This window comes from Amphibalanus amphitrite, unplaced genomic scaffold (genome assembly GCF_019059575.1).
Source record: "Amphibalanus amphitrite isolate SeventyFive unplaced genomic scaffold, NRLGWU_Aamphi_draft 000056F_arrow, whole genome shotgun sequence".
NCBI lineage: Eukaryota > Metazoa > Arthropoda > Thecostraca > Balanomorpha > Balanidae > Amphibalanus > Amphibalanus amphitrite.
This window is the reverse complement of record NW_024881552.1, coordinates 1,077,040-1,103,452: the sequence shown is the minus strand read 5'-3', so window position 1 is coordinate 1,103,452 and position 26,413 is coordinate 1,077,040. Positions and strand designations below refer to the sequence as shown.

At 57.1% G+C, this 26,413-nt stretch overlaps 3 protein-coding genes across 11 annotated transcripts; 2 read left to right on the top strand and 1 right to left on the bottom strand.

The window, feature by feature from the left end:
* Positions 1-80: 80 nt before the first annotated feature.
* On the top strand, positions 81-9,847 carry LOC122378247 (neurochondrin homolog). Of its 4 annotated transcripts, none has more exons than XM_043359097.1 (9): positions 81-222; positions 2,195-2,293; positions 4,094-4,296; positions 5,259-5,420; positions 6,318-6,938; positions 7,155-7,301; positions 7,637-7,780; positions 7,935-8,167; positions 8,376-9,847. In XM_043359097.1, the coding sequence occupies exons 3-9, from the start codon at positions 4,201-4,203 to the stop codon at positions 9,076-9,078; spliced, it is 2,106 nt and encodes a 701-aa protein (XP_043215032.1). In that variant the 5' UTR covers positions 81-222; positions 2,195-2,293; positions 4,094-4,200; the 3' UTR covers positions 9,079-9,847. The 4 variants fall into 4 exon arrangements, with proteins under 4 accessions (XP_043215032.1, XP_043215030.1, XP_043215033.1 ...); XM_043359095.1 differs by having other exon boundaries at positions 2,195-2,303; XM_043359098.1 differs by lacking the exon at positions 2,195-2,293 and having other exon boundaries at positions 94-222.
* A 2,070-nt stretch (positions 9,848-11,917) lies between these two features.
* Positions 11,918-15,798, top strand: LOC122378246 (collagen alpha-1(XV) chain-like). 2 transcript variants are annotated; one of them, XM_043359094.1, is made up of 5 exons: positions 11,993-12,522; positions 13,036-13,154; positions 13,192-13,204; positions 13,483-13,674; positions 13,913-15,798. In XM_043359094.1, exons 1-5 carry the CDS (start codon positions 12,480-12,482, stop codon positions 15,385-15,387), a joined length of 1,842 nt encoding a protein of 613 aa, XP_043215029.1. In that variant the 5' UTR covers positions 11,993-12,479; the 3' UTR covers positions 15,388-15,798. The 2 variants fall into 2 exon arrangements, with proteins under 2 accessions (XP_043215028.1, XP_043215029.1); XM_043359093.1 differs by lacking the exon at positions 13,192-13,204 and having other exon boundaries at positions 11,918-12,522; positions 13,036-13,167.
* Positions 15,799-15,949: 151 nt separating this feature from the next.
* LOC122378245 lies at positions 15,950-25,591 on the bottom strand. Of its 5 annotated transcripts, XM_043359087.1 has the most exons (14): positions 25,222-25,517; positions 24,755-25,027; positions 24,279-24,470; positions 23,572-23,803; positions 23,034-23,132; positions 22,772-22,864; positions 22,161-22,312; positions 21,222-21,357; positions 20,599-20,787; positions 19,900-20,040; positions 18,403-18,540; positions 17,982-18,090; positions 17,392-17,709; positions 15,950-17,353 (listed from the first exon to the last, which is right to left on the bottom strand). In XM_043359087.1, exons 1-13 carry the CDS (start codon positions 25,389-25,391, stop codon positions 17,405-17,407), a joined length of 2,229 nt encoding a protein of 742 aa, XP_043215022.1. In that variant the 5' UTR covers positions 25,392-25,517; the 3' UTR covers positions 15,950-17,353; positions 17,392-17,404. The 5 variants fall into 5 exon arrangements, with proteins under 5 accessions (XP_043215022.1, XP_043215023.1, XP_043215025.1 ...); XM_043359088.1 differs by having other exon boundaries at positions 15,950-17,709; positions 25,222-25,591; XM_043359090.1 differs by lacking the exon at positions 23,034-23,132 and having other exon boundaries at positions 15,950-17,709; positions 25,222-25,564.
* Positions 25,592-26,413: the final 822 nt, after the last annotated feature.

The window sequence follows — 26,413 nt, the reverse complement described above, 5'->3', positions numbered from 1 at the left end:
GGGAAGTATGAGATATTGAAGGGAAAAATAGACTTGGAAGCTATTCCTCTGACTACATTTGTGGCGAACTCAGAACATAATATGGCGCTCACGTTTTTTGCAGGCGTGTGTAGTGTAGGACGTGGAGTTTTTTATTTTTGGTTTTGATTAGGCCCAAATTAGGCCCCAACCCCTAAGCAAAAGAGCATTAATATTTCAGATAAGACTGCACAGGAGGTCAAGGTCAGTGGTTGTTCAATGATCACTAATTTATGTCATTTTCTTCACTTGACTGTTAGTGAGGTACGTACCTACCTAGGTACTCAAGCCGTGCTCAAGCCATTGAGATTTGAGTGTGAAGCTAACTCAAAGTTTGCAATTAAGAATGGTAATATAACCCTCGCCCGTATTGATGTTTTCCAGCCGGGAACGTACAAGAGGGAGGGTTTGTTGGATTCCCCCTTGCCATTTCGCCCCAGATTGAGCTAGAGCTTCGCGGAAAAAACGAGCATGTTGCCCGTGACGAGAGGAAGCCGATCATACCCAATTTTGAGGTCCTAGGTCAGGTCAGTGACCCAAAAGTCTGGAAAATCGGGACCCGTTAGAATGTCGTTAAGTGTGGCTGTCTCATGGGTTTTTTTGGGGTGCTGATAATGAATATCATGTTAGTATTGATCACGGATGATGTCTTCATGCCTTTAGGCCAGGTTGGATCAGGTCAGGTCAGGTCAGGTCATCCAGTAGTAGGGGTCCTGCTGGGTATTCGTAGTAAGTGTCAACCACCTCCGACAGCTTCGTAACATGTTACGAAGGCACCTAAACAACTTCATAAATGTTCATATGGCTGCTAAATTCGAATTCAGCTCCAAAAACTGGCCTAGAAACATATAAAACTCAAAAAAGTGAACCGAGGTCGTCAAAGGTCAATGACCTGACCTGACCTTCAGGTGACCTTGACAACCACCTTAATGCATGGGGGCAACATCATATCACATGTTTGAATGCTTGAAACCATGAAAAGACTGCAAAAGCAAGGCTAATGCGAGCCGACATACACTGAATCGCGATTCCGGCCAAACATGTCTCGAAAAGTAGGTCACAGGTCAAAGGTCATTTGGGTCAGGCCTCAGGGTCATGGAAGTTTCAGAGTAGGTGTAGAATTGATCAACTCGAGGGTACTGAAAGTTTCGTCGCGATCGTCCGCTTTTTACGCGAGTTACCTATTCGCGAAAAACCGAGGGGGGTCTGTACGCCCCCCCCCCTATACGGGCGAGGGTTAAATGCCTTGCAGAGGTGATGATAAACTATGGAGTGTCACGATGAGACCTGCTTGTGCTTGTGTTTGGCGTGAGACCCATGCTTATAACCAAACTGTTGGTCGGTGAAAATCGTCTTGTGTTTGACTGGTAGAGATCTGTAATGGTTTAGGACAGTACCTACCAGTACCAACAGCCTTTTTTGGAACTTTGTCCAAATGGACAAATGGGTGGTACTCAGCCTGGGTGCCCTGCTAGGCAGTGCCTGTGGCAAATGACGCCACGGACCCATCTCCCGACCTTGCCCACTCCCAGTTAACTGGTGAATAGTAACATTAGGTACCTATTAATCGAAAGTTAAATGTGCCACATATAGATGGTGGCATGGTTCTCCCAGGTCCAGCATGACCCTCTCTTGCTATATGCCAGCTGGCTTAATAGGAGCACTGTTCAAATGACAAACTTGGGGAGGACAAAACGCAATAGAGTATTGTGATGGTCTGGCTAATGAAATGAAAATAATGTATACAGGACAAAGATGGTCGGGTTTAATGGCACTCTTTGCTCTTCATGCCTTCTTATATTATAACCAGTAGGTGATGGTGGATCAGGACCTAACCCTGGGCACTGCAGCAAGCCATTGCATACAACTAATGGTACTTACTAGTGTACCACTGCCATTTGTGCCATCCAAAATGTATGCAAGCATTGCTTGAAATGATTCAAGCGTGTCATTGATAGTTTATCCTAGACCTACTATGTGCTAGTGTGTTGCTGATGTGTGGCATGCATTATAACTTATTTATTCACACCACTATAGTATTAACACGTCTGACAGGAGATGAGCTAGTGTTCATCTCATATAACCTTTAGCCGCATGTATTTGCATTGTCTCAGAAAGCTGCATATTAATGTTGAAATACCGATTTATTTTCGTTTTCCTCAATTTCTTTTTACAGCGGTGTGCTGCTTCGAGTAGCTGCGCTCTATCAGCTCCGCCATAGCAGGTCTAACAGCATGGCGGCTTCCACGATGTGCCGCGTCCAGCTAACAACTGGGTGAGACGCGGTAAGCTTCGTGTCTGTCGTATTCGTTTTCTTATAATGGAGATCATTTATGAGTGAGTTTTTTTCCTTGCATAACACCTTAGCACAGCACCATAGCACTGCAGCCCTTGCCCTTCAAAGCCCGACTAAGTTGTTGTTGATGAGATATAATTAATGAATTTCATTTATTGAGGCGCATCCATAATGATGATTGCCAAAAGGTGCAAAAGCCTCCTGGTAAGTTCGCAACACCTCCCGGCTCCTACAAGTTATTCTCGGTGTATGGCTATCTCTGGTGCTATGTATCAGGTTTGGTGATGCATAGCACCTGCAGATTCATCACCTGTTTTATTCACCGGAACGACAAACGTCGTTTTTATGTCGTTTTTTTACGGACATCAGTGATCAGTGAAGTTATTTCCCCCCGTCCGTGCCGAGGTGACTGAGACCTCCGTCCGCTGGGTGATAATGAAAGCTGGTTCTCAGTCTGTCTGGGGTCTGTTATAACTGGTGGTGAACAGTTCTTATATAGTAAAGGCTATTCGGTGCGTCTTGAGCTATGCCAGCAGGCTGAGATAGATAGGTGGGAAGGTTCTCAAAAATTGTCCTGGTATCCATCTCTGGAATGACAACAAATTCGTTGCCGCTGATGTCATTCAGTTTAGCGGTACGAAAGCTGCAGTTCTTTATCGTCGTGACGTCCCCGCGGAGCTCACCACCGACTGTGTGGCTCATAGTGGCTGGGTCGGTCGGTGTCTCTACCCCGTGACCCGTCGGCGGTCGGCTGCGGCCCCCCCCCCCCCGACTGTGACCGGGTCGGTCGGTGTCGGTACCCCGTGAGACCCGTCGGCGGTCGGCTGCGGACCCCCCCCCCCCCCCGACTGTGTGGCCAGTCGGGCGGTGTCGCCCCTCCCTCCCCGCCCGGTCGGGGCCGCCGGCGCCCAGTTGGCACCGCTCCGTTCTGGGTCGGCCGGCGGCCGGCGGCGGGGTGCCGCGCGCTGAGAGCTGAGCGCCGCCGGCGGCTGCTGCGTGCTGTCGAACTCCCCCCTCCCCGGCGGTCGGCTGGTTTAGTCGGCGGGGCGTGGACCCTGCCACCGAGCCGCCCCGGGTGCCCGGCTGCTCCCTGGAACCGTGCCAAAGAGGCGGCCCTAGTCGGGGAAGGTGTGCGGAGCCCGTTAGATGTGGAAGTTCACGCGAGCGGCACTGTGATCTTTGGCCAGAGGGCGCCTCTTCGGGTGGCGGCGGCATAGCCTCGGGAAGTGCGGATAGGTAGTGTCACAAAAAGTGTGGCTTGTGCATACCGGTTAATAGTAGCTAAATAGACACTACCGTGCTAAGTGAATCGAAAACGCTACAGACCTCCCCGAACAACGCCCCTGCTGAATCAGCTTCTTGGCAAGTACTCCCCGCCAGACTGCCTGTGCTTAGCTCTGTTACCCTTATCGTATTTCTTGCACCTGTGCAAGCTAAAATAACTATGTCCAAATGTGTTGTCTTTTGCCACTTGCTTTCCGTCTCGGCAACTCTGAAAATAAATAAACACGCCCTGCTACTTTTTCTGCTTCCTTTTTGCCCTCGTTACGCTCTGGCCCCCGGGCGGGCGGCTATTTCTGTCACTGTCGGGGTCAGTGACCTGTGCGCCGCCGGACCACCTTCCCCCTCCCCTCCCCCTCCCCGACACTCCGTCTATCATCGGTCTCTCCCTCCCCTGGTCCTACCGTCGATACCTGGGTCTGGCCGCTGTGTCACCCCGCGGTTTGAGCTCTGTAACACAGTGTAACCTTTGTCTGTGTATCCGTCTGTGTTCGGCAGCGCTGAGCTGCCTCCACCGTACCACGCCGTACTTCAGCCGTACCTCGGCCGTGCCATCGTCGTACCACAGCCGTAGGCCGTCGTCTCTAGTACGGCAGCAGCCAGCCATGAGTGCTAAGGCCGACGTACAGCGCTGCGCCGACATGCTGAAAAAGGCCGGCAGCGACACGGAAAAATTCGCCGCCCTGCTCATGGTTACCAAGGTAAGGAAGTGAGCAGAGTTGGTGGTGATTAGTGGTGGCAACTCTCCGTATTCAAATGGGAAATGCGTGGATAAATGACGAAACAAACCAGTCTCATGTTTGTAGTCGTTTCTGGGTCGTGGGTACCAAATGTAACAAGCGTTAAAGTTGTCCACTAATTTTTTTAACCGTTGCATAGCGCACGAGCTACATTTACTACCGTCATCATTATCAGTTAAACCTAAACCGAATCACTGCACCTTCGCTACAAACACACGACGCTGGAATTTTAAAGTTCGCCCTGTGTCAGTTGGGCCGATGGCGTGGAGACCATTGTCTCTTCTCCCCGAGAGGATCCCGTTTGACGCATGTGCCTTGTCGAGTGCCAGCAGCTGGTCACTGGCCAGGTGGCCAGGTCAGCACAGTGACGTGGTCAGAGACCGGGGCAGCTGTCAGTACTGGTCGGTGACATCGGTGACCGCTGCTGACCATTAACCCCTGCTGACCATATATCCACTGCTGTTCAGATTAGGTCAACACCGTCAGTGACCACTCGGTCACCCCATACTTGGGTAGAGCGGTGCCGGCTGACCCTTCGGTACTCGATTTCGGTCCTGCCGCGATCGACACAGTGCTATTTTCTTTGCGCCCTGCTCCTGCCCTGCGTGAAAACGAGCCGTCGGCGCTCGTCCGTCACAGTCTGTCTGGCGTACGCACTTTGTTTGTTGTTGTACGAGGCTGCCTGTTGTTGTACGCAGGTCGTCTGTGTTTTACCGCGGTGTTTCAGCCGGCGTGTGGGCCGGACGGGCGTGTCTGTCTGTTGTTGTACCCAGTCTGTGTGGCTGTGTTGGGTGGTGTGTCGAACTGACACCGGTGACTGATCACCTGCCACCGGTCCCTGCTCGAGCTTGTGTCATGAACAAATACACCCTGCCCTGTGACCCGCCGTATGACCTGACCTGACCCCTCCCCCCCCCCGTCAGCTGGTCAACGCCGCTGACTGCGGCGAGGAGGAGCGCAAACAGCTGTTTGACGCCATCGGCTTCAAATACCTGCTGCGGATGCTGGGCAGCCCGGCGCCACCCGGCTGTCCGCCGGAGCTCTTCAGGTCGATCGCGCTCACCATTCTCAGCTGCTTCTCACAGGTGAGGCTGCATGGCGTTGAGGTCAATTGCGGAGGTGTTTTCGCACCCATAGGTTTCTTATTTTACCATTCATAAGTTATCGTATTCTTCTGTTCATCATGACGTCGCCACGTCGGACTGAGGTGTTCGCTGGCTCGCCGCCGAATAGTTACTGAACTCCCCTTTGGTACCGCTGACAGAACAAGTGTGTGGGCGGCTCACCGCTGAGGGGGTTAACTAACTCCCCCTGGTACCTCTTGCAGGACGAGAGTGTGGGCGGCTCACCCTGTGGGGGTTAGCTAACTCCCCCTGGTACCTCTGGCAGGACGAGAGTGTGGGCGGCTCACCCTGTGGGGGTTAACTAACTCCCCCTGGTACCTCTGGCAGGACGAGAGTGTGGGCGGCTCACCGCTGTGGGGGGTTAACTAACTCCCCCTGTTTCCTCTGGCAGGACGAGAGTGTGGGCGGCTCACCGCTGCAGTGTCCCAAAATTTGCCAGTTTGGGTGGGAAATGACATCCAAATCGAAATAATTTTCCACTCTCACCTTAAGCTTTCCAGAACAATTTTTCACTCCCTGTTTTACCAATAAAGAGCTTTTTTCTGCGGGTACCTTTTACCTCCCTCCATTTTCGATTCAATTATCTTATAAAGTAGCTCCCACAATCTTCAACATTCACAAATACATTGTTGATCCGTGTTTTCCACTCTTTTTGTACCTTTCTGACTGGCATTTTTCCACTCTCAGCACTCGTTCTAGTGACAAATATTCCCCTCCGACACTCAAGCCGAAATATAATTTTGGGACGCTGCACCGCTGAGGGGGTTAACTAACTCCCCCTGGTACCTCTTGCAGGACGAGAGTGTGAGCGGCTCACCGCTGCGGGGGTTAACTAACTCCCCCTGGTACCTCTTGCAGGACGAGAGTGTGAGCGGCTCTCCGGCGATGGCCGAGGCGGTGCCGCTCATCTGCGACGTGTTGCGCGAGGCCAGCGGCGACGAGGAGCAGCTGGTGATGCTCTCGGACGGCTACCAGTGTCTGGAGGCGGCGGCGCGCGCCGGCGGCCCCGCGCGCGCCGCGCTGCTCGCCGCCGCGCCCGTCACTCTGCTGGTGGACGTCATCTGCAGCACGCTGTGCGGCGCCGAGGCCGCCTGGCGGCTGCTGCGGCGCCTGCTGCGGGCCGAGCGGGCGGCCGTGTGGCGCGGCCGGCCCGAGCTGTTCACGCGGCTGATGCGCTCACTGACGATGGACCTGCAGCTGGAGGAGACGGAGCAGCGCTGGACGCTGTGCGCCGACCTGCGCGTGGCGCTGCTCTCGGCGCCGGAGCCGCTGCCCGAGTCTGAGCCGGACCAGTGGCGGCGTCCGCTGCTGGACGCCCTGCTGACCATGCTGACCAGCCGGCTGACGGCGCAGCAGCGCGGCCCCGTGCTGCTGCTGACCGCTGCTGTGGTGGAGGTGCTGGGCGTGCGGCACACGGCGCTGGAGCCCGACAGACAGCGCCAGCTCGTCATGGTCTACACCAACCTCTTCTGCATTGAGGTCAGTGTGGGAGCTTGTAACTACGTGATGCTGCTAATGGATGTTTGGTCGAACCCTGCTAGCCAAAATGTTATGAACAAGCCATAGAATTGTCGTCCTATAAACAGACTACCTATCCTTCAGAGCGATCCGTCAGATCAACTCTGCGCAACCTTTCCCAGATCCGGATGGGTCTCGAGGACCGCACGCCGTCTAATCTCCCCTCTCCTCCATCAGATCCGGATGGGTCTCGAGGACCGCACGCTGGCGCAGGCGGTGAAACACAGTGAGCTGCTCACCAGCTCGTTCCTCGTGCTGGAGAAGATGTTCGAGATGCTGATCGGAGAGTCGCCGATCGAGTTTGACGCCAAACAGCGGCAGCAGGTGGGTGATGGCACCGGGAGGACCGGCGTGATGATTCGCCTGATTGATAGATTGGAGGGCCTTTGGATATTAGGGGTGCTTGGAGGTGGAAACGGGAAGGAACGCTCGGGCATGCGATGTCATCTTTTGTCAGCTTGACTTTTATTGTGGTCTCAGCCTGGGTGTTAGCTTCGAATCTTTGCCATTGCCGTTGACCTTTCTTTCTTCATTAGATTTTAGCGCACTAGCCGGCATCGTGTGAAACCTTAACCCGGTGTATCCACCCACGGGGCACTCCTGCTGCCTCACACCCCGTCACTTCACCCCTCCCCCCCCCCCCCGGCTCTGTTCGTCAGCTGATCGTGGCGATGCGCGGCGCGTGCGGTGCCGTCATCACCTTCCTCACGGCTGTGATGAAGGAGGACGCGCCCGAGCTCTCCCGCACGCAGACCATGTTCATCTACAGCTGCATCCGCGTGGCGCTCGCCTGGCTGGCCGAGGTGGGTCAGGGGTCAGGATCACTCTCCGCATTTTGTTTTTATTCGAGCGAACGAAAGATTGTTTATCTCAGGAGCATGCTTCTGACGTGTATATTTGTATTCAGTGTCTGTCGGGCTGGCAAGATAGCATTACCTGACCTCTCCCTCCCTCCAGGAGACGGCGTACCCGGACGAGGTGTTGCACCTGGTGCCCTTTCTGCTGCGCATGTGCACCGAGACGTTCGAGATGCGGCGGCAGCAGTCGGCGGCGGCGGCGGCGGCCGAGGTGCCCGACCTGCTGCGGATGCTGCTGCCGGCGCTCTGTCACCTGACCGCCGACGATCGCGCCCGATACGTGCTGCTCATGCTCGACTGCGACCAGACGCTCATCGAGTACTTCCATCACCGGTACGGAACGGAGAAGGGGAGGGGACCCGCCGGGGGTCTGTGACCGGACTGTGCGGACTGGTAGAGTAATAGGCTGGGACTGAAGGACTGTTTTTTTTTTGCCGGAAATTGCTGCTTTATACCCTTGTCTTGTCTCCTCTTTTTGCATGCTTATTCTACAATGAATGATTTCGTGACATCTGACGCTATTTGCTGTGCCATTTCTCAGGTGGGAGCTGGCGGCGCCTCTCCTCTCCCAGCCCCGCCCCGCCGCCCAGCTGGACGATCCGCCGTCGGAGCCGGTCCAGGCTCTGACCACCGTCTGCGGCTGCCTGATGAACATTGTGGTCATGGAGGCGGACCGGGTCACTGCCAGCTCCGAGTTCCTCAGCCTGCAGCGCTTCCTGGTGCAGCAGCTGGCTGGCGTGGACGGCTCGCACCTGTTGCTGCGCAGCAACCTGACCGTGCTGGGCCTGCTGCTGCTGCACCGGCACGCGGCGGCCGCCCGCCAGCACCAGACAGAGCTGGTGCGGTTCGCGCAGGCGGCCGTCCGCTTCCTCTGGGACGCGCACAACGTGGACGACTCGCTGAACCAGCAGTCGGTGGTGGTGGCCACGCGCTACCGCGGCGTCTGGGACGACCTCAAGGAGCTCTGGTTCCTCGGACTGCAGGTGCTCTCGCAGCTGGCGGCCGAGGTGGACTGGCTGGCCGAGTTCATACTCGACAGCGGCTGGGTGACGGAGATTGTCCGCATGTTCGGCAGCGTCCGGTTCGGGTACGCCGAGGAGAGCGTCATCAAGGCGTTCGAGGGGTTCCTGGTGTCTCTGGCTCGCGCCAGCCCGGCCGCCCTGGAGGCCGTGAAGGCCGCTGACGGAGAGAAGGTGTGCCGCACCCACCGGATGCGCGAGCTGGCCGCCCTGGTGAAAAAGTAGCGCCTCCTCCGCTGCCGGCGGGCCGGGCGGGTGTTGTGTGCCGCCCTCCAGTCGCCGCTGCCGGGGATGCCGCCGGTGAGTGTCGCATTCAGTGCCTTCCGCGCCGCCAAATGGATGTGTCTTTCTAGTCAAACTGAGGCGACAGTGTTGTTTGTACTTTTGTACTTCCAGAGAGTGAGAACTGGGAATCTCGCAGTCAGCTAGGCAGGTGGACAATGCTCGTTTTTATAGTAGTCTCAGAAATTCAATACGGCGCGATAGGCGCCGTTTTCCGTGTTTCGGCGAAGTTTTGTTGTTATACTCGTTTCACGATAGGGTGGCCACTGGGTAGAGGAGACTGCTTTCTGAGAGTACAAACTGGCAAACGATGCTGTCCGCGGCCGCCGGGTCGGGAGGGCCGTCGGACTGACGGCAGCTCCGGCCGGCCGGCGCCGCCGCTCTCTGCGCCAACCGCCCTTCTCACTAAGGCTCTTTGCACGCGGCGTTCTCTGTCACCTGGACACCTCGTTTGGAGGGGGCCCGGCGGTGGGGTCGGGTCGTCTCGCCGCCGGTCCGTGTGCGGGTCACCGCGCACGGACCGCCCCGGGCGCCCTGGCCGCTGCCGCCGGCACCGCCTGTCATTCCTGATGCCTGGCTGTTCTAGAACTCACTCCGTTTTGTGTGCCGTAGGTTTTGTGAGAGGGGCCTTATCAAAAGACAGCGATAACATTGATTTTCTACGTTCTGTTGTATATGCATCAGCTGCGTGAAATAAACAGTATGGACCATTTTCCTAGTGTAGCGTACGAATTCAGGCATCGATTCTTAAAAATACTCGATCTCTGGGCTGAAGATTAACCGGGCCTATTTGTTGACTGGTTTGCTCGGCGCGAATTATTTTATGAAGTTGGGTCTCGGCGACACGTATGCTTTCGGGCGCGTATTTTTGTAGGCTGGGAGGACTTATTTGCACTGTCCACTACCGGTACGAACTGGCTGGGATTTGGGGATAATGCTGCCCCATTTTACAGAGCCGTGGTCAGGGGACCATTTCATCATCCTTTAGTTGTGTTTCTCGCCGCCAGGTGTCTCTGGTACGGCAGATGCTCCGATAGGGCAGCAGCCCGCACGCACACTGTCCCGTGCTGAGTGGGAGGAGGTCCGACGGGCGGGCGATAGCCCTGCTCTGCTCATTAGACGCCGACTTGATCGAGCTGTCCTCCCGGGTCACCTCAGCGACACGGCGACCCCCGCACACGCACTTCCGCGTCCGTGCGGGCGTGCCGGGCACCCAGCGGCCCTGGGCGTCCCGCGCGGGCGTGCCGGGCGCGAGCGGCCCTGGACAGGACAGGTGGCAGGCTACTCCGGTTCTTGTCTACGTGTACTGTTATCGGCAGCGAACGGTCCTTCAGAGTACCTACTCAAAGCCAGTCGACATTGAACCTAATTCGTCCTGACTCCTGACCGTTGTCAATTTCAGGACTAGAAGTTACATCCTACTCTTGCCCCGTCACGATTAATTTTCCCAGTTTTGTCGTGGACCCGGCCCTTTGAGTTCTGTTGACGTCTGACCCCAGCGGCCGCGCTGTGGGGGGTGCCGGCGCCCCTTTGAACCCCTGCCTGCCAATCAGGCCACCCGTTCACGGTTCACTGGCGGCGGGTCTGAGGGCGATCCTCTCGGTCCGACGTGTAGACCCGCGCAATAGGGAGCCGATCCTTCCTGATTCAGCCAGTGATAGCGCCCCGTGGACACGGACACCGCTGACCGGTATGGCGAATCCGTGCCTAGCTTTGGAATTACAACAAAGTACACACAAATTGCATGGCTTTTGAACTATAAAATTGGATGCAACGCTACATCTCCGAATAAGATTGTATGGCAGACTCCTCTTGCCTTTGTTTCATTTCCGTAAATACCGCGAATGTAGCCGGATTCCCACCATTACTGGCATTGGGGCTCTATGAGGGTACCCGTTAGCAGCATCACCTGTTAATACTCTTAATGCCGCATACTTTGGGGCTCGGTAATTAACGCCTACTTAGTGATATAATTGGGGCCATGGGAGCTGCCCGGCCGCTGTGTAAGCCCCTGAAATACCCAGGTGTGGTGGTGGGTCCGCGCAGGGTGGTCAGCATTGTAGCAGGCTAATCTCCAGTGGGGGTGACGCGTATGTCCCTGATGTCACGTCAGCAGCTATTAGGAGAGATCTGCTATCCGGCGCCGCCAATGGACCTCAGGTCCGCCTGCGGCCCCGGCCTGTGGTGTCAGGTATCACCGAAACCCGAGTCGAAGATTACCGTCTTGGTGGGCTCCTAATTCCGCCGGAATTAAAATGACTCCTGGCCCACCCACTAACAGCGGGGAGCTCGTTAGGGGGTGAATGGAACGGGCGCCGACGGAGATTGTAATCTGCAGCTATTGCCGAGATAAGTTTGGGTGAAATTACCTAGTTTCCAATAGTTTCCGGGTAGTTTCCAGAATGTCAGTGTCATGCAAAGATCTTTACGCAGGGAGGCATTCCAAATCACCAACTCTCAAACAGAAAGTAGGGAACTCAAATAAATACCAGCATCACAATCTCAGTATGACAGTGAAATAAGGGATCATGTTTTCATCTTTTCGATGCAGACGCTGTTTCATGCGTTTTTAAAGCCCACTGCCCGCTATCGGCTGTCCTGGCTGCTGAACTGCACCTGTCACACGGCGGTTATACGCTCACACTCCGACCCGTGCACTGCGCTGCCGGCACTCAGTCCCGAGCGGCGCGGCCCAGGGTTAGCCGGGTTTAGCGGCTTCCCGGGAGCTGACAGGTCGGAGGGGCGCACCTACGGGGATAATCCTGGGTGGGCGTCCCGGCGGGGCGGCCGCGGCTCTGTCGGGCCCACCGGGACCCGCCCGGGACGCCGGGGGACAGGAGGGACACGCAGGGACCCGCGCCGCCCGGCCGGCCAGTCGCGGGCCGGCGCTGTGCGTGTCAGGGTCAGCGGACGCCCGTGTCGCTGTGTTCTGTGACCTGGGTCAGTGGGTCCAGTGGCGCCGTGAGTGCTGACCGGGTCAGGTCAGACCCCCGCGGCTGGGACGGGTCGCTGAACGGACGGTGTGTATTTGTGAGGGTTCTGTTGGCTGCCCGGGGCTCCATCGCTGGACGGTTCGGCCTCAGGCGCCGAGTGGGGCCGCTGCAGTGAGTGGTGAGCTGAGCTGAGAGCGACAGCGCCAGAGGCATTCTGACGGACACTGGACCTTTGACACTTTGAACACTTTGACCGTCTATTGAGCGGACATTTAACCCTGTGCTGGAGAGACATCCGAAGGAGTGAGTCGGGAGGATCTTCTGCAGCAGCAGCTGCCGGGACCGGAGGAGCTTCCGTAACAGCGGTAGCGCCTACCATCGACCACGGCGCCGGTTACGGGAGAGGACGTCATGGCTCCTCACTTTGAGGACGACCTGCTGCCTATGGACGGCGGTAAGTGAGACTGGGAAGGACTCGGCTTGGGCTGTGCAGTCTCTTACAGACCCGGGACCCCGAGTGCACCTGAACCGGACACCGGGGCATGATTCCGAAAAGCAGAACTGCATATTCTTTTTTCTCTTTGTTCGTGTTCGTACCTGGGCGAGAGTTGGGAAGCGGACGTCATTGCAAGTGTTTGATTTTCTGTGTTGTCATTGCCATGAATCGGTTTGTTGCAGGACCTTTCGGCCGCCAGGCCACGAGCGATAGAAACGCGCAATATTGCTTGCATGGCGTGTTTATAACTAGCACTACTAAACTAATTGCTGAAATTAAGCAAAGCTCGGATATCGCTGGCGTCAGGGTCGCCACTTGTGGCTATTAGTGCCTTAGCCTTTTCTGCCTTCACCTAGTCTGGCTGTGGCCCAGGTGCCGCCACCAGCTTACGCCGCCAGCAGCGCCACCTAGGACACCCTCCCAGGCGACCCATGCCCTCCCTGCTCCGGATGACGTCACTACCCGTTTCAGATGACTCCCTCACGTACGAGGAGAAGCGCCGGACGGTGAAGCTGCTGGAGCGTCTGACGGCCAAGGCGCGTCTGGAGCTGGTCAGGGAGGGCAACCTCATCGAGGCGCCCGTCATGCAGGCCTCGGCGGAAGGTAGGTCAACGACCCATGACACAGGCCTCGGCAGAGGGTAGGTCACTGATCAGTGGACCTCGGCAGGGAGCAGGTCATAGACCCGCGACACGGGCTTCGGCAGAGGGTAGATCGGAGGCCGGTGGGCTTTGGCACAGGGTAGGTCAACGATCCGTGACACATGCCTCGGGAGAGGGTAGGTCATGGCGTTGTGATATAGATCTCGGCAGATGGTGGTAGGTCATGGAACGTCTGATATTAGATGACAATCGCTAATTACCCCCCCCCCCCCTGTTTCTGACCTCCACTGTAACGCACTCTGCCCTGTACCTGCAGGTGTTCTGATCTCTGAGGTGCTCGGCATCTTCCTGTTCCTGTTCCTGCTGCTCGGCATGGTGGTGTTCTTCCACAAGGAGACCAACTGCGGCTCGGACGCGCGCCACAGACTCTGCGAGAAGGCCCGCCGGATGCTGCGCGCGCTGCGGCGCCGGCTGTGCCGCTTCGACCGCGAGTGGAACTGCGAGGAGGGTGAGTCGATTGACTGCCAGAACTGAGTGGCCAACGCCTGGACTACTGGGTTGCGTGGCTGCTTTAATTTCATGATGTCTCGCAGTAGAACTGCATCAAATCACAGTGCCAACGTCAGGGTAACGATTTTGCTTACGCTAATTACGACGCACAGCCGTTTAAATCCGCGATGCCTATCAATAATCACAACCGACTCAGCTACATTCGATGACGTCACTGACGTGTGCTGTGTTTCCAGAGGGGTCCAGCAGCGACACCTCGCAGGCGGGCGTGTACCGGGACATATCCAGCGCCAATGACGTCACGGGTCCGGCCGGGAAGCCGGAGCCGGTGCTGTTCGACCACCGCGAGGCGCTCCTGGAGCTGTTCGCGGACCTGGAACTGCACCGGGAGGCCGTGAGGGACAGCATCCGCGGCTACAGCGCCGCCCTCTCGCGGCTGAACGACCCCGGCTCCGGACACCAGCTGCGCGGCATCCTGCGCCAGGGCGGCGCGCCGGGCCACGGGGGAAAGCACCGGCACCACCACCACCACCGGCACCACCGGCGCACCAGAGCCGACGGCACCACCGCCGAGACGGAGCTGACCGCGGACGCCGCCGGACCGGGGGGCGAGGGACACGGCACGGGACAGGAACACGCTACTGAGACGGCGCCCGCACCGGTCCCCCAGATACAGGTGGTCATGTGTGACGTCACGCAGGGGACGGCCGATGACGTCACAAGCGGTACCGGCGAATCTGAGGGCCCCAGGAGTGAGGCCACGGAGAAACCTGCCGAGGTGAGCCAGGACCAGCGGGCGGAGGACGACGCTGCCCCGGAGATCACGGTCTGTGAAGTTTCTGAAGAGGCTCCCGACAAGAGCTCTGACGTCATATATGGAGCCGACACGACTTCTGATGTCACAGGTAAAGCCCAGCTGAGCTCTGACGTCACAAGCGGACCTGACTCGAGTATTGGCGTCACAAGTGAACCAGAACCAGAGCTGCAGTCGCCAGCCGAGACCACCGAGTCCTCTTCTACGGAGATCGTCGCCACCGCACCGGACAGTGACATTACTGCCTCACCGCCGGCCAGTGACGTCACCACCGCGCCAGCCGGTGACGTCACGACTGTGCCAGACAGTGACGTCAGCGCCACACCAAACAGTGACGTCACGACTGCACCGGCCAGTGTCGTCACCACCGCGTCAGGCAGTGACGTCATTGCCTCACCACCGGACAGTGACGCTGCCAGTGACGCCACCGCCGAGGCCGACCCCTGCCCGGCGACCGAGGCGGGCGCCGACAGTGGGAGGGGCTCCCCCGGGGAGGACCCTGCCGAGACGGGAGGAGCCGCCGGTCCCCAGCAGCAGGAGGACGCGGCTCCGCTGACTGGAGGAGCCGCCGGTCCCCAGGAGCAGCAGGACGCGGCTCCGCTGACGGGAGGAGCCGCCGGTCCCCAGGAGCAGCAGGACGCGGCTCCGCTGACGGGAGGAGCCGCCGGTCCCCAGGAGCAGGAGGAGGCGGCTCCGCTGACGGGAGGAGCTGCCGGTCCCCAGGAGCAGGACGCGGCTCCGTCCCGGCAGGAATCGGCTGCTGGCGGACCGGAGAGCGGAGACACGCCGACCGACCCGTCCCGGCCGGCCGAGGACGCCGCACGGGATGGACGGGGCAACCAGGGACAGAGCGGGGTCCTCACAGTCGCGACCGACGCGGGGGTGTCCACGTGCTAGAGGTGCTCTCATGTAAGGATAACGGTGGGGAATACGGAGCTACCGCAATCTTGTAAATAGAAAGTGCATTATTTTAAAAGCGAGATCCACCAGTTTTCAGTCCGACAGCTGGGTTTAATCACTCATCCTCCTTAGAGTTCCGCCCATCAACCTGCACCTGACCCGCCCTCCGAAACTGCAGAGTTTTACCCAAGCTTTGTATGAATGAGGTTGTATGAGTGGGGCTCGCTTAGTGGTACGAGTGCGTTTCATTAGGTACGTCCGCCTCCAACTGGGGCTATTCATTTCAGCGTAATATGTTCATATTTATATCAACTGACTGCGGCCTCATCGAGAATATTCAATGTCAAACTTGGTTATATAACTCACCGCTGTAACAGCTGACTGATCTGAAATACACGTTTAGCTAATTATGGTGTTTCTTTTGACAACACTGTGAATTCTAAAAAGATGTCCGGAGACCCGTGTCTGACATTTCCAGAGATATGTCCTATTCTCCAATGAGGCAGGCGAGGAAACACCATAAAAGCTATCCGCGCGGCCCACCAGGCAAACACAGAGCTATGGAAGACCATGTATTGGAGCACCACAGCGTCACACAGTACACGGACGGCACCGGCGGCGGCGGACGGCCTCCGCCCTGAAAGACCTCGGCTGGTGACCCACGCCGAGTAGTGAAAGACCTCGGCGGAGCCGTAAAACCCTGTGAAAGACGGTAACACTTCGCCGGTACGCCGGGCGGCTCACATCTGGTACACAGCTACAGGCACGCCACATATTTCAGGCATCATCCACGCAGCTACAAAACGGCGGATACGGGGTTCAAAGCTGTACGTTCCAACATTACTAGAGAGCTAAAACCTGAGTTACAAGGCGGGCTAAAACTTGAGCTATACCTGAGCTAAGATATGTTTGCTACTACATGTAAATGGCGATGCCCGAGATCGTAACGAGATCAGATTGTAAATTTGGTGATAAACAGTCACCCAAGAAAGACAATCCAGGAACCACGGCACAGGCCGGGATGGCGGAATGGCACTGATTCTAATCTCCTACAATTCTGGAACCCATCGAGATCGAGACACACGGCTGTAAATGCGACATAAAAATGAGACAAATACGCGCTAAAATAAGAAAGTCCACTTAATAATGCAAGAGCAGTATAACCAATACAAAGCTGCAGTACATTGGCCCATCCATGGTTGGTCCTGAGCAGATACGCACGGTTACACCTCGGTAGTTCCCTGCAGGCAGGGGACCTAAGGCTCGACACGATAACCACCTTTGTACTCCCTGAAAAGCTCCATGACCATTCGTTTCTACCTACTCCATCGCACTGCCGCTGAGCTAAACGAGACGCAACCCTGAGATGGTAAACAAAATATCAAACCCTGATTATATGAACTACTCCACCCGTATGGATACCTACCGGTAACTGATTGAAAGAATGTTGCAGCGGCTGACAGCGTGATCGCCCACACAAAAACTCGCTGAAAGACGCCGGCCGCGGGAAACACCACACCTAAACCTGCACACGGGCGCCCTTTGATCTTACCCTGCTTGAGTTGAGGTCAGTCGGAGCCCGGAGGTAGGGGTCCTCGGCCGTCCCACTCCTAGAGACTAGCACACACAGAGAAAAGCCCGCCGCCGAAGGATAGAGACCACCACCAGAAGGAGGAGCTGAAATTACCACCCCACACTCAGACGCCGCCAGGAGCTGAACGTCCCAATCCGCCTCTCCTTCCACCCGGTACAGCTGCATCCCAGCCAGCCGCCGAGGTGTAGGGCAGCGCGGTACGATCGCATCCGCACCACTCTTCTCTCTTCAACAACAGCCGGATCTGGGCACTTCAGTGGATCATAAGGCACTCGGGTACGACCATATTTGCGCTCCTCTTCAAAAGCATGTGGTCGGGCTCGACACGCTTGGTGGAGTACCAGACCGCATCAGCATCTCTAGTGGAGCACATGCCAGTGGAGCACCGGGCCTCACTAGTGTGGAGCGCAGGCCGCCCGGCTAGTGCAGCACCAGTCCGCCGAGCTCTATCTCCTGCGGCGCCGCCACGGCGTCCTCATCGCCCGGCTGGAACTCGACGTCGTAGGGCAGCCGGCGCGGCCAGGCGACCCGCCAGGAGACGGGCGGCGGCCGCAGCGGCCGGGGCCAGGGCCGGTGCTCCTCCACCGGGCCGGCGTCCGGCCGCTCCCGGGCGCGCCGAGCCAGCGACGGCAGCGGCACGTACCGGCGCCCATCGAACCCCGTGAAGTAGCGCCCGAGCTCGCAGTTCTCAATGGGAGCCGCCCACGGACTGGCGCAGATGGAGTCTGAGGGCCACATGAGAGTGTTAGACGGGGCCGGGCTGGCGGACAGCGGGGGAACAGCGGATACCTACCAACCGTCCGAAACAACTGAAACACTTGTTCAAGTTCAGGGTCTCCACCGAACGATATCTCACATACAAACTGAGGCTTATTTGGTTACCGAGTCTAACACTGTCAGGACTCTGGGGTCACCACGGTAGAGGACGATCCCCGCCGTCCTGACCCGTTACTAGAGGGGGTGGGTGGGGGTGGGGGCTCCTTCAGTCCCTACTCACCCTCCTCGACGTCCATCTTTTCGTTTCCGTCCAGCAGCAGTCGGTAGCGGCCCACCCGGAGATGGTGCGGCGGCGGGTTCAGCCGGCCGACCACGCACAGCTGACACGGCTGCGGGGCGGAGTGGGGCAGGGGGCGTCAGCACGGATAGAAAGGTACTGTCGGACAGCCAGTACGGTTGGGGAGCGGGGCGGCGCGTCAGTAGGGTAGCGCGGCTTGGTAGCATGCCCTCAAATAATTAGCAAATATATTTTCTACTATCTACCCTCCCACAGTATCCCATGGCAACATTCTGCGGTAAGTATCAGACTGAGCTGGTTCGTGTCGCTAGCAGTAACCAGCGGCCACGATATGGCTCACCTCCGCCGACCTAACAAGCAGCCATAATATGGCCCACCTCCCCCGACCCGACCAGTAGCTCACGTTTCCGGCGACGAGGTGCAGTCGGAGCACCACGCTGTAGACGACGGCGCGCCGGTGCGGGTGGTCTCCCAGCTGCACCATGTCGCCCACCTGGAACCGGCAGAAGCCCTCGGGCGGCGGCCACTGCTTCGCCTCCATCTGCGGGCCGGAGGACACCCACGGTTAGTGAGAGCCAACACCTTACGGCATATACCCACTCAAACAGCGGCAGGGCGCGAGCAGCAATATAACGATCAATAAATCACCGTTCCGTGCTTCTATCCTCAGGATACTGAAATCCTTCTCCTCCACGCCGCAACCCCCATTCCGGGTTGGATAGGCACCTTTATCTCATGCGGGCTGCTACCTTGGAGTGACACCGCTGCTCCCGAGGGAGCGCACCCCGTAGCCGGGTGCAGAGAGTGCTTGGGGGGCTGGTCGGCCTGTCCATTCGGACGGGCTCAGTCCCGGCGACTCTCTAGGGTGTCTGCCCAGACCAATGTCTCCCCCTAATTCCTATCATCCTTCCGGCTCTGAAATGGTCTTGTCAGACCGAAAGGGCCTAACCCAGCAAAACAAAACGATCAATAAACAGCTAGAGATGCACCAGCTATCAAATATGCCCATAGAACAGAGTGGTGGTGGGAGTAATCAGCATCGCAGCCGTTTGGCCCGCGCCAACACGGTGTGTGAGGGCTTCCCGGACCTATAGATACACCAGAGTTGTCCCAGAAAAGGTACTGAAGAGTTTCCTTATAGGGCAGTTGTGGACTGTGGAGGGATTTGTCCCGACCCCTGGCCTGTACTCACACCCCCCCCCCCTCCCCGGCCCGGTCGGACCGCCACTGACCAGCCGTGGAGGGAGCTGTCCCGACCCCTGACCTGTACCCGGCTCCCCGGCCCGGTCGGACCGCCACTGACCAGCCGTGGAGGGAGCTGTCCCGACCCCTGACCTGTACCCGGCTCCCCGGCCCGGTCGGACCGCCACTGACCAGCCGTGGAGGGAGCTGTCCCGACCCCTGACCTGTACCCGGCTCCCCGGCCCGGTCGGACCGCCACTGACCAGCCGTGGAGGGAGCTGTCCCGACCCCTGACCTGTACCCGGCTCCCCGGCCCGGTCGGACCGCCACTGACCAGCCGTGGAGGGAGCTGTCCCGACCCCTGACCTGTACCCGGCTCCCCGGCCCGGTCGGACCGCCACTGACCAGCCGTGGAGGGAGCTGTCCCGACCCCTGACCTGTACAGCCCACCGCTAAAGTAATGTAGGGTTTTACCAATCTCAACGGTTGGCTTTGACTGGCGATTGTTTAATGCGGAGTGATCGAAAAGAAGATGTCAATAGCTAAAGTTGCAGCTGCAAGGGTGACGATACATATAAGCTACATTCAAAGTTTCATTGTAGTCTGACTAATCGTTCCTAAGGTTCAGAAGCAGAACATACCCATGACTGAAACCCCACATTACTTCTGCTGTGGACTGTACCTGGCTCCCCGGCCCCCGGGCAAACCATCCACTGACCATCTGCTCGTCTCTGGAGCGCTGCAGGTTGACCGACTTCACGAGTCGCAGGTGGTCGGCTCGCAGCCGGTCCAGGTAGGCGGGCAGCGCCGTGCGCTCGGCGACTGGATTCTCCACCAGGTGAGACGCCTCCAGACGGGCCTGTCGCACAGCAGACAGACATACACCCAGTAGCACCCGCGCACACAGACACAGGAGATGAGACACCCCCAGACGCGTCCGTCATACAGCAGACACACACAGAAGGTGAGACACCTCTAGACGCGTCTGTCACACAGCAGACAGACACACACAAAGAGCTGAGACTTGAGACACCTCTAGACGAGCGTAACATACAGCAGACACGTAGCTACAGAAACACAGTCAGCTGAACTGTTTTCTTTTGAGATTGGGTTCAAGTGAAAATAATGCATGCATTTTTTTTTTTTTTGTTTGCATATCCATTACACAACACTGAATACACAATATTCATTACATGCGTTGTGTCTGTGCAAGTGCATGGGACGGGTCGGAGTCTGCACTACTGAACCCCGACTGACCTGGGAGAGTCTGTGTTACTGAACTCCGACTGACCTGGGGGAGTCTGTGCAGGTACATGGGCCGGCTCGGAGTCTGGCTTCTGAAACCCTGACTGACCTGGGAGAGTCTGTGTAGGCACATGGGCCGACGCGGAGTCTGGCTTCTGAAACCCTGACTGACCTGGGAGAGTCTGTGCAGGTACATGGGCCGGCTCCTCTCCAGCACCATCACCATGGAGCACATGGAGATCTCGTGGATCTCGCAGTTGTCGAAGAGCCAGTAGTGCAGCAGTCGCATGGACACCTGGTCGGCGACCGCCAGCGCGTGATCCTTGGGACAGAACATGCCCGACACCAGCCGCCACAGCAGCTGTGAACAGAGGGGAGCGGACGTCAGACCCTACTGACACCAGCCGCCACAGCAGCTGTGAACAGAGGGGAGCGGACGTCAGACCCTACTGACACCAGCCGCCACAGCAGCTGTGAACAGAGGGGAGCGGACGTCAGACCCTACTGACACCAGCCGCCACAGCAGCTGTGAACAGAGGGGAGCGGATGTGAGACCCTACTGACACCAGCCGCCACAGCAGCTGCAAATCGGCGCCACCGTTAGAGGGACAAACTGATATCACACACATTGCACATGAAAATGGCAGCATTCATCATTCCGCGTACAGTATTAGAGACCGTAGAAGACTCCCTTGCCGTCATACATACGACTGTCAATGCACGCTGCGACATGTCTAGATCATGACCACCCAATGAGCACCCTCCCAGGGATCTGGTCCAGACCACTGAGCCCACCTTGTGTTTGGGCACGGGCTCCAGCAGGGCCTCTGGCGCGTGGTCGGGCGACTGGAACATCAGTTGCAGGCACGCCTCCCTGCGCGTCAGCTGCGCGCCGCTCTGGTTCATGTCCACGTAGATGTGGCGGTCCTCGCTGCCGTAATACGGGGGACCGGTGTCAGACAGCGGGTGACGCACGGGGACCGGTGTCAGACAGTGGGTGACGCACGGGGGCCGGTGTCAGACAGCGGGTGACGCACGGGGACCGGTGTCAGACAGTGGTGACGCACGGGGGCCGGTGTCAGACAGCGGGTGACGCACGGGGACCGGTGTCAGACAGTGGGTGACGCACGGGGGCCGGTGTCAGACAGCGGGTGACGCACGGGGACCGGTGTCAGACAGTGGTGACGCACGGGGGCCGGTGTCAGACAGCGGGTGACGCACGGGGACCGGTGTCAGACAGTGGGTGACGCACGGGGGCCGGTGTCAGACAGCGGGTGACGCACGGGGACCGGTGTCAGACAGTGGGTGACGCACGGGGGCCGGTGTCAGACAGCGGGTGACGCACGGGGACTGGTGTCAGTCGGAGCCTCGGAGGTCAGCGCGCAGCCAGTGTCACACTCGCTGCGCCCGATCCAAATACATAACCGATTTTACCTACAACATAAAAACAAGAAACAGCAGCTCAGAAGCAAGCAGAAAGAATCATCTCAGTAAAATAAAATCATTACTTAATATGCTATATATAAGCAGGCGTGTTATTTGAGGTTACCCTGTAATTAGTTCAGCATTCAACGCAACATCGCTGACAAAACTTCTCGTTCGTTTGGAACAGACCATCAGGCACCGACCCTCGCAAACGTCCCGATCTGCTCCGGCAGCCAGCAGAGCAGGCATCCCTCCCGAGTCCCGACCCCTCCCAGGACAGCAGCCCCCCCTCCCCTCCCGTCGACTCACGTGCCGATGGGCCAGCAGAGGAGCCACGTGTCGGGACAGAGGATGAAGTGCAGCTCGAGGCCCAGCAGACCGGCCACGGACGCGTACACGGCCGACACCACACCCAGGAAGTGGCCGCCGCCGGCCAGGTACGACGAGTACGCCGAGAACACCTGCGGCGCGGACGGCCGTGAGGACACAGCGGGGCGGCGCAGTGGGGGTGTGGGACTGCTGGGTGGCGCAGTGCGGTACACAGGGAACGAATCTGAGAGCCGCGGGTCGGCAGTCAACACAGGCACAACCAGGGCTAGAGGAACCGACATTAGTGATTATCCACATTTCAAAGGCATTACACATAACAAACGTCAAAATCATATGAATAGCAGCTATCGCTAAGTAACTAATCTAACTAAGCGACTATCTCTAATACCAACTAATCTAATTTGCGACACCACTGAAACCAATCCCAAACTACCACGACCGAACGAACACACTAGGACGGACGCAAGTCTGAAGTCGGGTGCCGACCGGTATCGCCATCGGCATCAGAGCTCCGCTCCGTCGGACCGTACTTCCCTGTGACCAGCCAGCGGTTCAGATCGTGTTCACGGCTCAGTGTCCCCTAGACTGACCTTTCTCCGTTCGGGGGGCATCAGTCGCGGCTCGGTGTGCCTGTAGTGCGAGTTCTGGAGCTTATTCATGTACTTCTTGTAGGCACTGAGTTTCTGCGGAGGACCGGCAGACCGGGAGAGGAGGTTAGTGCAGGCGGCGGATGGTGGACACGTCCTGTGGCTAACTAAGGTACAAACTACACCACAAAGCCAACTACTAGGCCGTCCAAGGCTCAAGTCTTACCGTCAAGCGCTCGCACTGCGGAATATCCCAGTGACTGACCTTTTCGCCTTCGGGCGGTCTCTGCCGCGTTGGCCCGGCGCGCTGGAGCCTTTGGCCGGAGAGCTCGCCAAAATCGTCCTCCTCATAGACGCTGCAGTTCTGTATCGGACCGGCGGACCGGGCGGGGTAAGTATAGGCGGCGGGACGGCGTGGTAGCGGGGCTCCAACACCGACTCCTCTACAATACGACAGCCGGCTACACGGGTCAGAACGAACAACGGCACTATTCGGTAGTGTTCGAGGCAGCTGCACCGCCGAGGCACATTAGCTACGCAAAGCGTGAGGTGATGTGCAGCCACCTTATCGAATGAAACTATGGCAGAGTTACTATAACTGTAACTACAGTTACATTACAGTGTAAGCACACTAGTGACTACGTGGCTATCTGTTTTTCCATCGCTCTACTACTAAGAATGAGGGACGGAAGGCCACTGGATCAGCGATCGGCTCTACAGTCTACAGCTCAGCTCCCCAGCCCCCTGGCGCACTCAGCTCAGCTCCCAGTCCCCGACTCAGCTCAGCTCAGCTGCCGACTCACCCGGTCGCAGATGCGGCTCAGCTCGCCGCCGAGCCGGCCCTTCAGCAGCGTCAGCTCCATCTGCCCGAAGACGATCAGGTTGATGCAGTCGAGCAGCTGGCGGCCCTCGGTCAGCGTCCAGCCGCCGGGACCGTCCGGCGTCAGCTTACAGTCGGCCCAGCCGGACAGCGGGTGGCGCGGGTGGCGCTGACGCACCAGCCGCAGCACCCGCCGCGCCACCTGGCGGTGACACCTGGGGGAGGGAGGTCAGAGGTCACCAGCCGCAGCACCCGCCGCGCCACCTGGCGGTGACACCTGGGGGAGCGAGGTCAGAGGTCACCAGCCGCGCCACCTGGCGGTGACACCTGGAGGAGGGAGGTCAGAGGTCACCCGCCGCGCCACCTGGCGGTGACACCTGGGGGGGGGGGGAGGGAGGTTAACGGTCACCTGCCGCGGCACCTACAGCGAGTGAGGTCAGGGGTCACCCAGAGGTCAGAGAATCATAAGTCCGAAGATCAAAGGTCGTCAGAGGTGGCCCTCTACCGCAGTGTTCCCGCAGGTCATTCCCGGTGATTACAGTAACGGTGGGAATCTTTGTGAGCCCGTCTACTTCAAAATGACATGCTCACTATGTAATTTGTAATAATTATCCCCGAGTAGCCTCAAATATCGCCAATACCCTACAGACTCGTGAAGCCCAGCCAGTCCGTCGGCGGGCGTCTGCTCACCCCTCGATGTCGGGCGTGGGTCCCGGGTCGAGCTCGGGCCGCAGCCAGTAGCTCAGCAGGTGGAAGGTGGCCGTCACTGTGCGCGACTGCTCCGGCAGACGCGTGAACGAGCGCATCATCGGCAGCAGCACCAGGTCGCGCTCTATCTCGCGGTAAACCATGGTGGCGTAGTACCGGCGGGCCAGCGCGCCCCTGGCCGACAGAAAGAGCACCCGGTCAGACATCGGACGGGGGTAGGTGCCACTTGTTTCTGGGCCACTGCCAGTGGTTGGAATGGATTTATTGATATCTACCCTAATTACAGAAATTAAGATGACTCATGAAATGACACAATCAAGCATAACAAATACAAAGCAAATTCATTATTTGAGAGCTGATAGCTTTGATCTCTTGATCGGCTTTATTACCCTGCCCTGTCCTAGTCTGGTACAACAGGTATTGCATGAGACCTAGGTACTTAATTTCTCCTTTCTCACCTTCGCTGCTGCCTGGGGACGACCTCATCCAGCAACGCGTCCCTCATGATCAGTGAGCCGTGGTGGCGGACCATCGCTCGGAAGTCCTCCATCACGGGGTCTGGCAGCGCCTCACCCAGTCCGTTGTACCGGTCGGCCAGGTAGTCGAGACGCTCGCGCAGCATTCTGCCAATCTGCAGTCGGTGCTGGGCGAGCCCGTACCAGCTGTGGCCCTGGGATGCCAAAAGCAACTCCAGTTCCTCCTTTTCTGACGACTGACACATGCGCACAAACCTGCAACAGGTCCGCCACCGGTGAGCAGGATGGACAAATGCGATGTGCTTGAGGACAAATGCACAGAAAACCATAAGCACCATATCAAACAGGCCACAGCTCTTTGAAAATTGATAATATTCTTTTCAGTTATGTTAAGACTTTAAGAGCAATTTGAATTGTTTACTTAGCTTTGGACATCCTCCATTCCTTACCTCAGTTGAAAGAGTCTTCGCCATATTATATCACACGATCCAAAGATAGCCTCAAATCGTTTGCAAGCTCTTGAGAGTGCAGGAACGTTTTCTAATTCAACTTCAGCAAAGATGCGCTCCAGCACCTCGGTGGGGAGCACCTCCATAGACAGCGCGCCACTTGATGTCATTCTTACAAGAGCGGGAGTTGATGTGACATTTAAATGCTTAGCTACCTAGAGTACAAGTAATAGGATTTACATAAAAAGGCATCCATGTGTAACTAAAATTATTACGACAGACACTCTATCTAGCTTGCTCTCTAGCACACAAAAGAACGCGCAGCAATCGCGCCACAAAACCACGTGTAGCGTCAGACCTGGCGTCAGACAGCCTTTTTTAAATTTGGAGCCAAAGTTCAAGGTCACTGATGTTTACATCAAATAACATGACGTCATTTATAGCTTCCTCGTTTTATATTTTTGTTGTTTTGTTATTTTTGCAAACAAATTTGATACTTATTAGTTGTTTGATAATTTTCAACAAGAATTATCCATCATGGAACAAATATGTATTAAAGTATTGTATAAACTTGGTATAAACATCATATTTCAAGAAAAAGTATCATAGATGTTTTCTTTTCAAATGGTGCCCCAGTTTTTACCGATGCTAGGTTGAGGCCGCTAAATGAATGATGTGAGCAGATCAACCTTATAATACATAAGAATCAGCTTCTCATAGGCATATGCATGCAGTAATTCAAAAATTTACTTTAACCGATTTCTAGCCAGTATTTTTCTCTTCAATTTCTGTGAATTACCATTATCCCAATGACAATCTCGACCCAAGGCACAGCCCCTTCGCTCCTCATTTCTGGCGCAGCATTCAATATTCATGATACTGATAACTGACTGAATTTTTCATAAACAAAAGCTTCTGCTCAACAAGACCGAGAAGGCACCATGTTTTCTGGCCTGTGCTACCAGATGGCCTTAGAAAAGAAGGTGCGTGAAGGCAGGGAAAGTCTAGTCACAAGCGATCACTTCCCACCGGATCAAATTGAGATCGTAAAAACCATTTCGCATGTCGTGTTTCGTGAGCTTATCCGTGACCAGTTAAAAATGACACCGATGGCTGATCGGGGGTGAAGTGTGCACGCGACCACCCGCTGGGTTATCGGGATGTGGTTATGAAGTCAGTGACTGGGCAGTAA

What these genes read in the sequence shown, in the direction of transcription:
- LOC122378246 (XM_043359093.1), top strand. Translation starts at nt 12,480, where the DNA reads ATGGCTCCTCACTTTGAGGACGACCTGCTGCCTATGGACGGCG. An exon ending in CCTGCTGCCTATGGACGGCG is followed by an intron (nt 12,523 to 13,035) that starts GTAAGTGAGACT and finishes TACCCGTTTCAG; the next exon opens with ATGACTCCCTCACGTACGAG. An exon ending in CGAGTGGAACTGCGAGGAGG is followed by an intron (nt 13,675 to 13,912) that starts GTGAGTCGATTG and finishes CTGTGTTTCCAG; the next exon opens with AGGGGTCCAGCAGCGACACC.
- LOC122378245 (XM_043359088.1), bottom strand. Translation starts at nt 25,391, where the DNA reads ATGACATCAAGTGGCGCGCTGTCTATGGAGGTGCTCCCCACCGAGGTG. An exon ending in AGCCCGTGCCCAAACACAAG is followed by an intron (nt 20,788 to 21,221) that starts GTGGGCTCAGTG and finishes CTCTGTTCACAG; the next exon opens with CTGCTGTGGCGGCTGGTGTC. An exon ending in TGCACCTCGTCGCCGGAAAC is followed by an intron (nt 18,091 to 18,402) that starts GTGAGCTACTGG and finishes TCCGCCCCGCAG; the next exon opens with CCGTGTCAGCTGTGCGTGGT.
- LOC122378247 (XM_043359097.1), top strand. Translation starts at nt 4,201, where the DNA reads ATGAGTGCTAAGGCCGACGTACAGCGCTGCGCCGACATGCTGAAAAAG. An exon ending in ACGCCAAACAGCGGCAGCAG is followed by an intron (nt 7,302 to 7,636) that starts GTGGGTGATGGC and finishes TCTGTTCGTCAG; the next exon opens with CTGATCGTGGCGATGCGCGG. An exon ending in ATCGAGTACTTCCATCACCG is followed by an intron (nt 8,168 to 8,375) that starts GTACGGAACGGA and finishes GCCATTTCTCAG; the next exon opens with GTGGGAGCTGGCGGCGCCTC.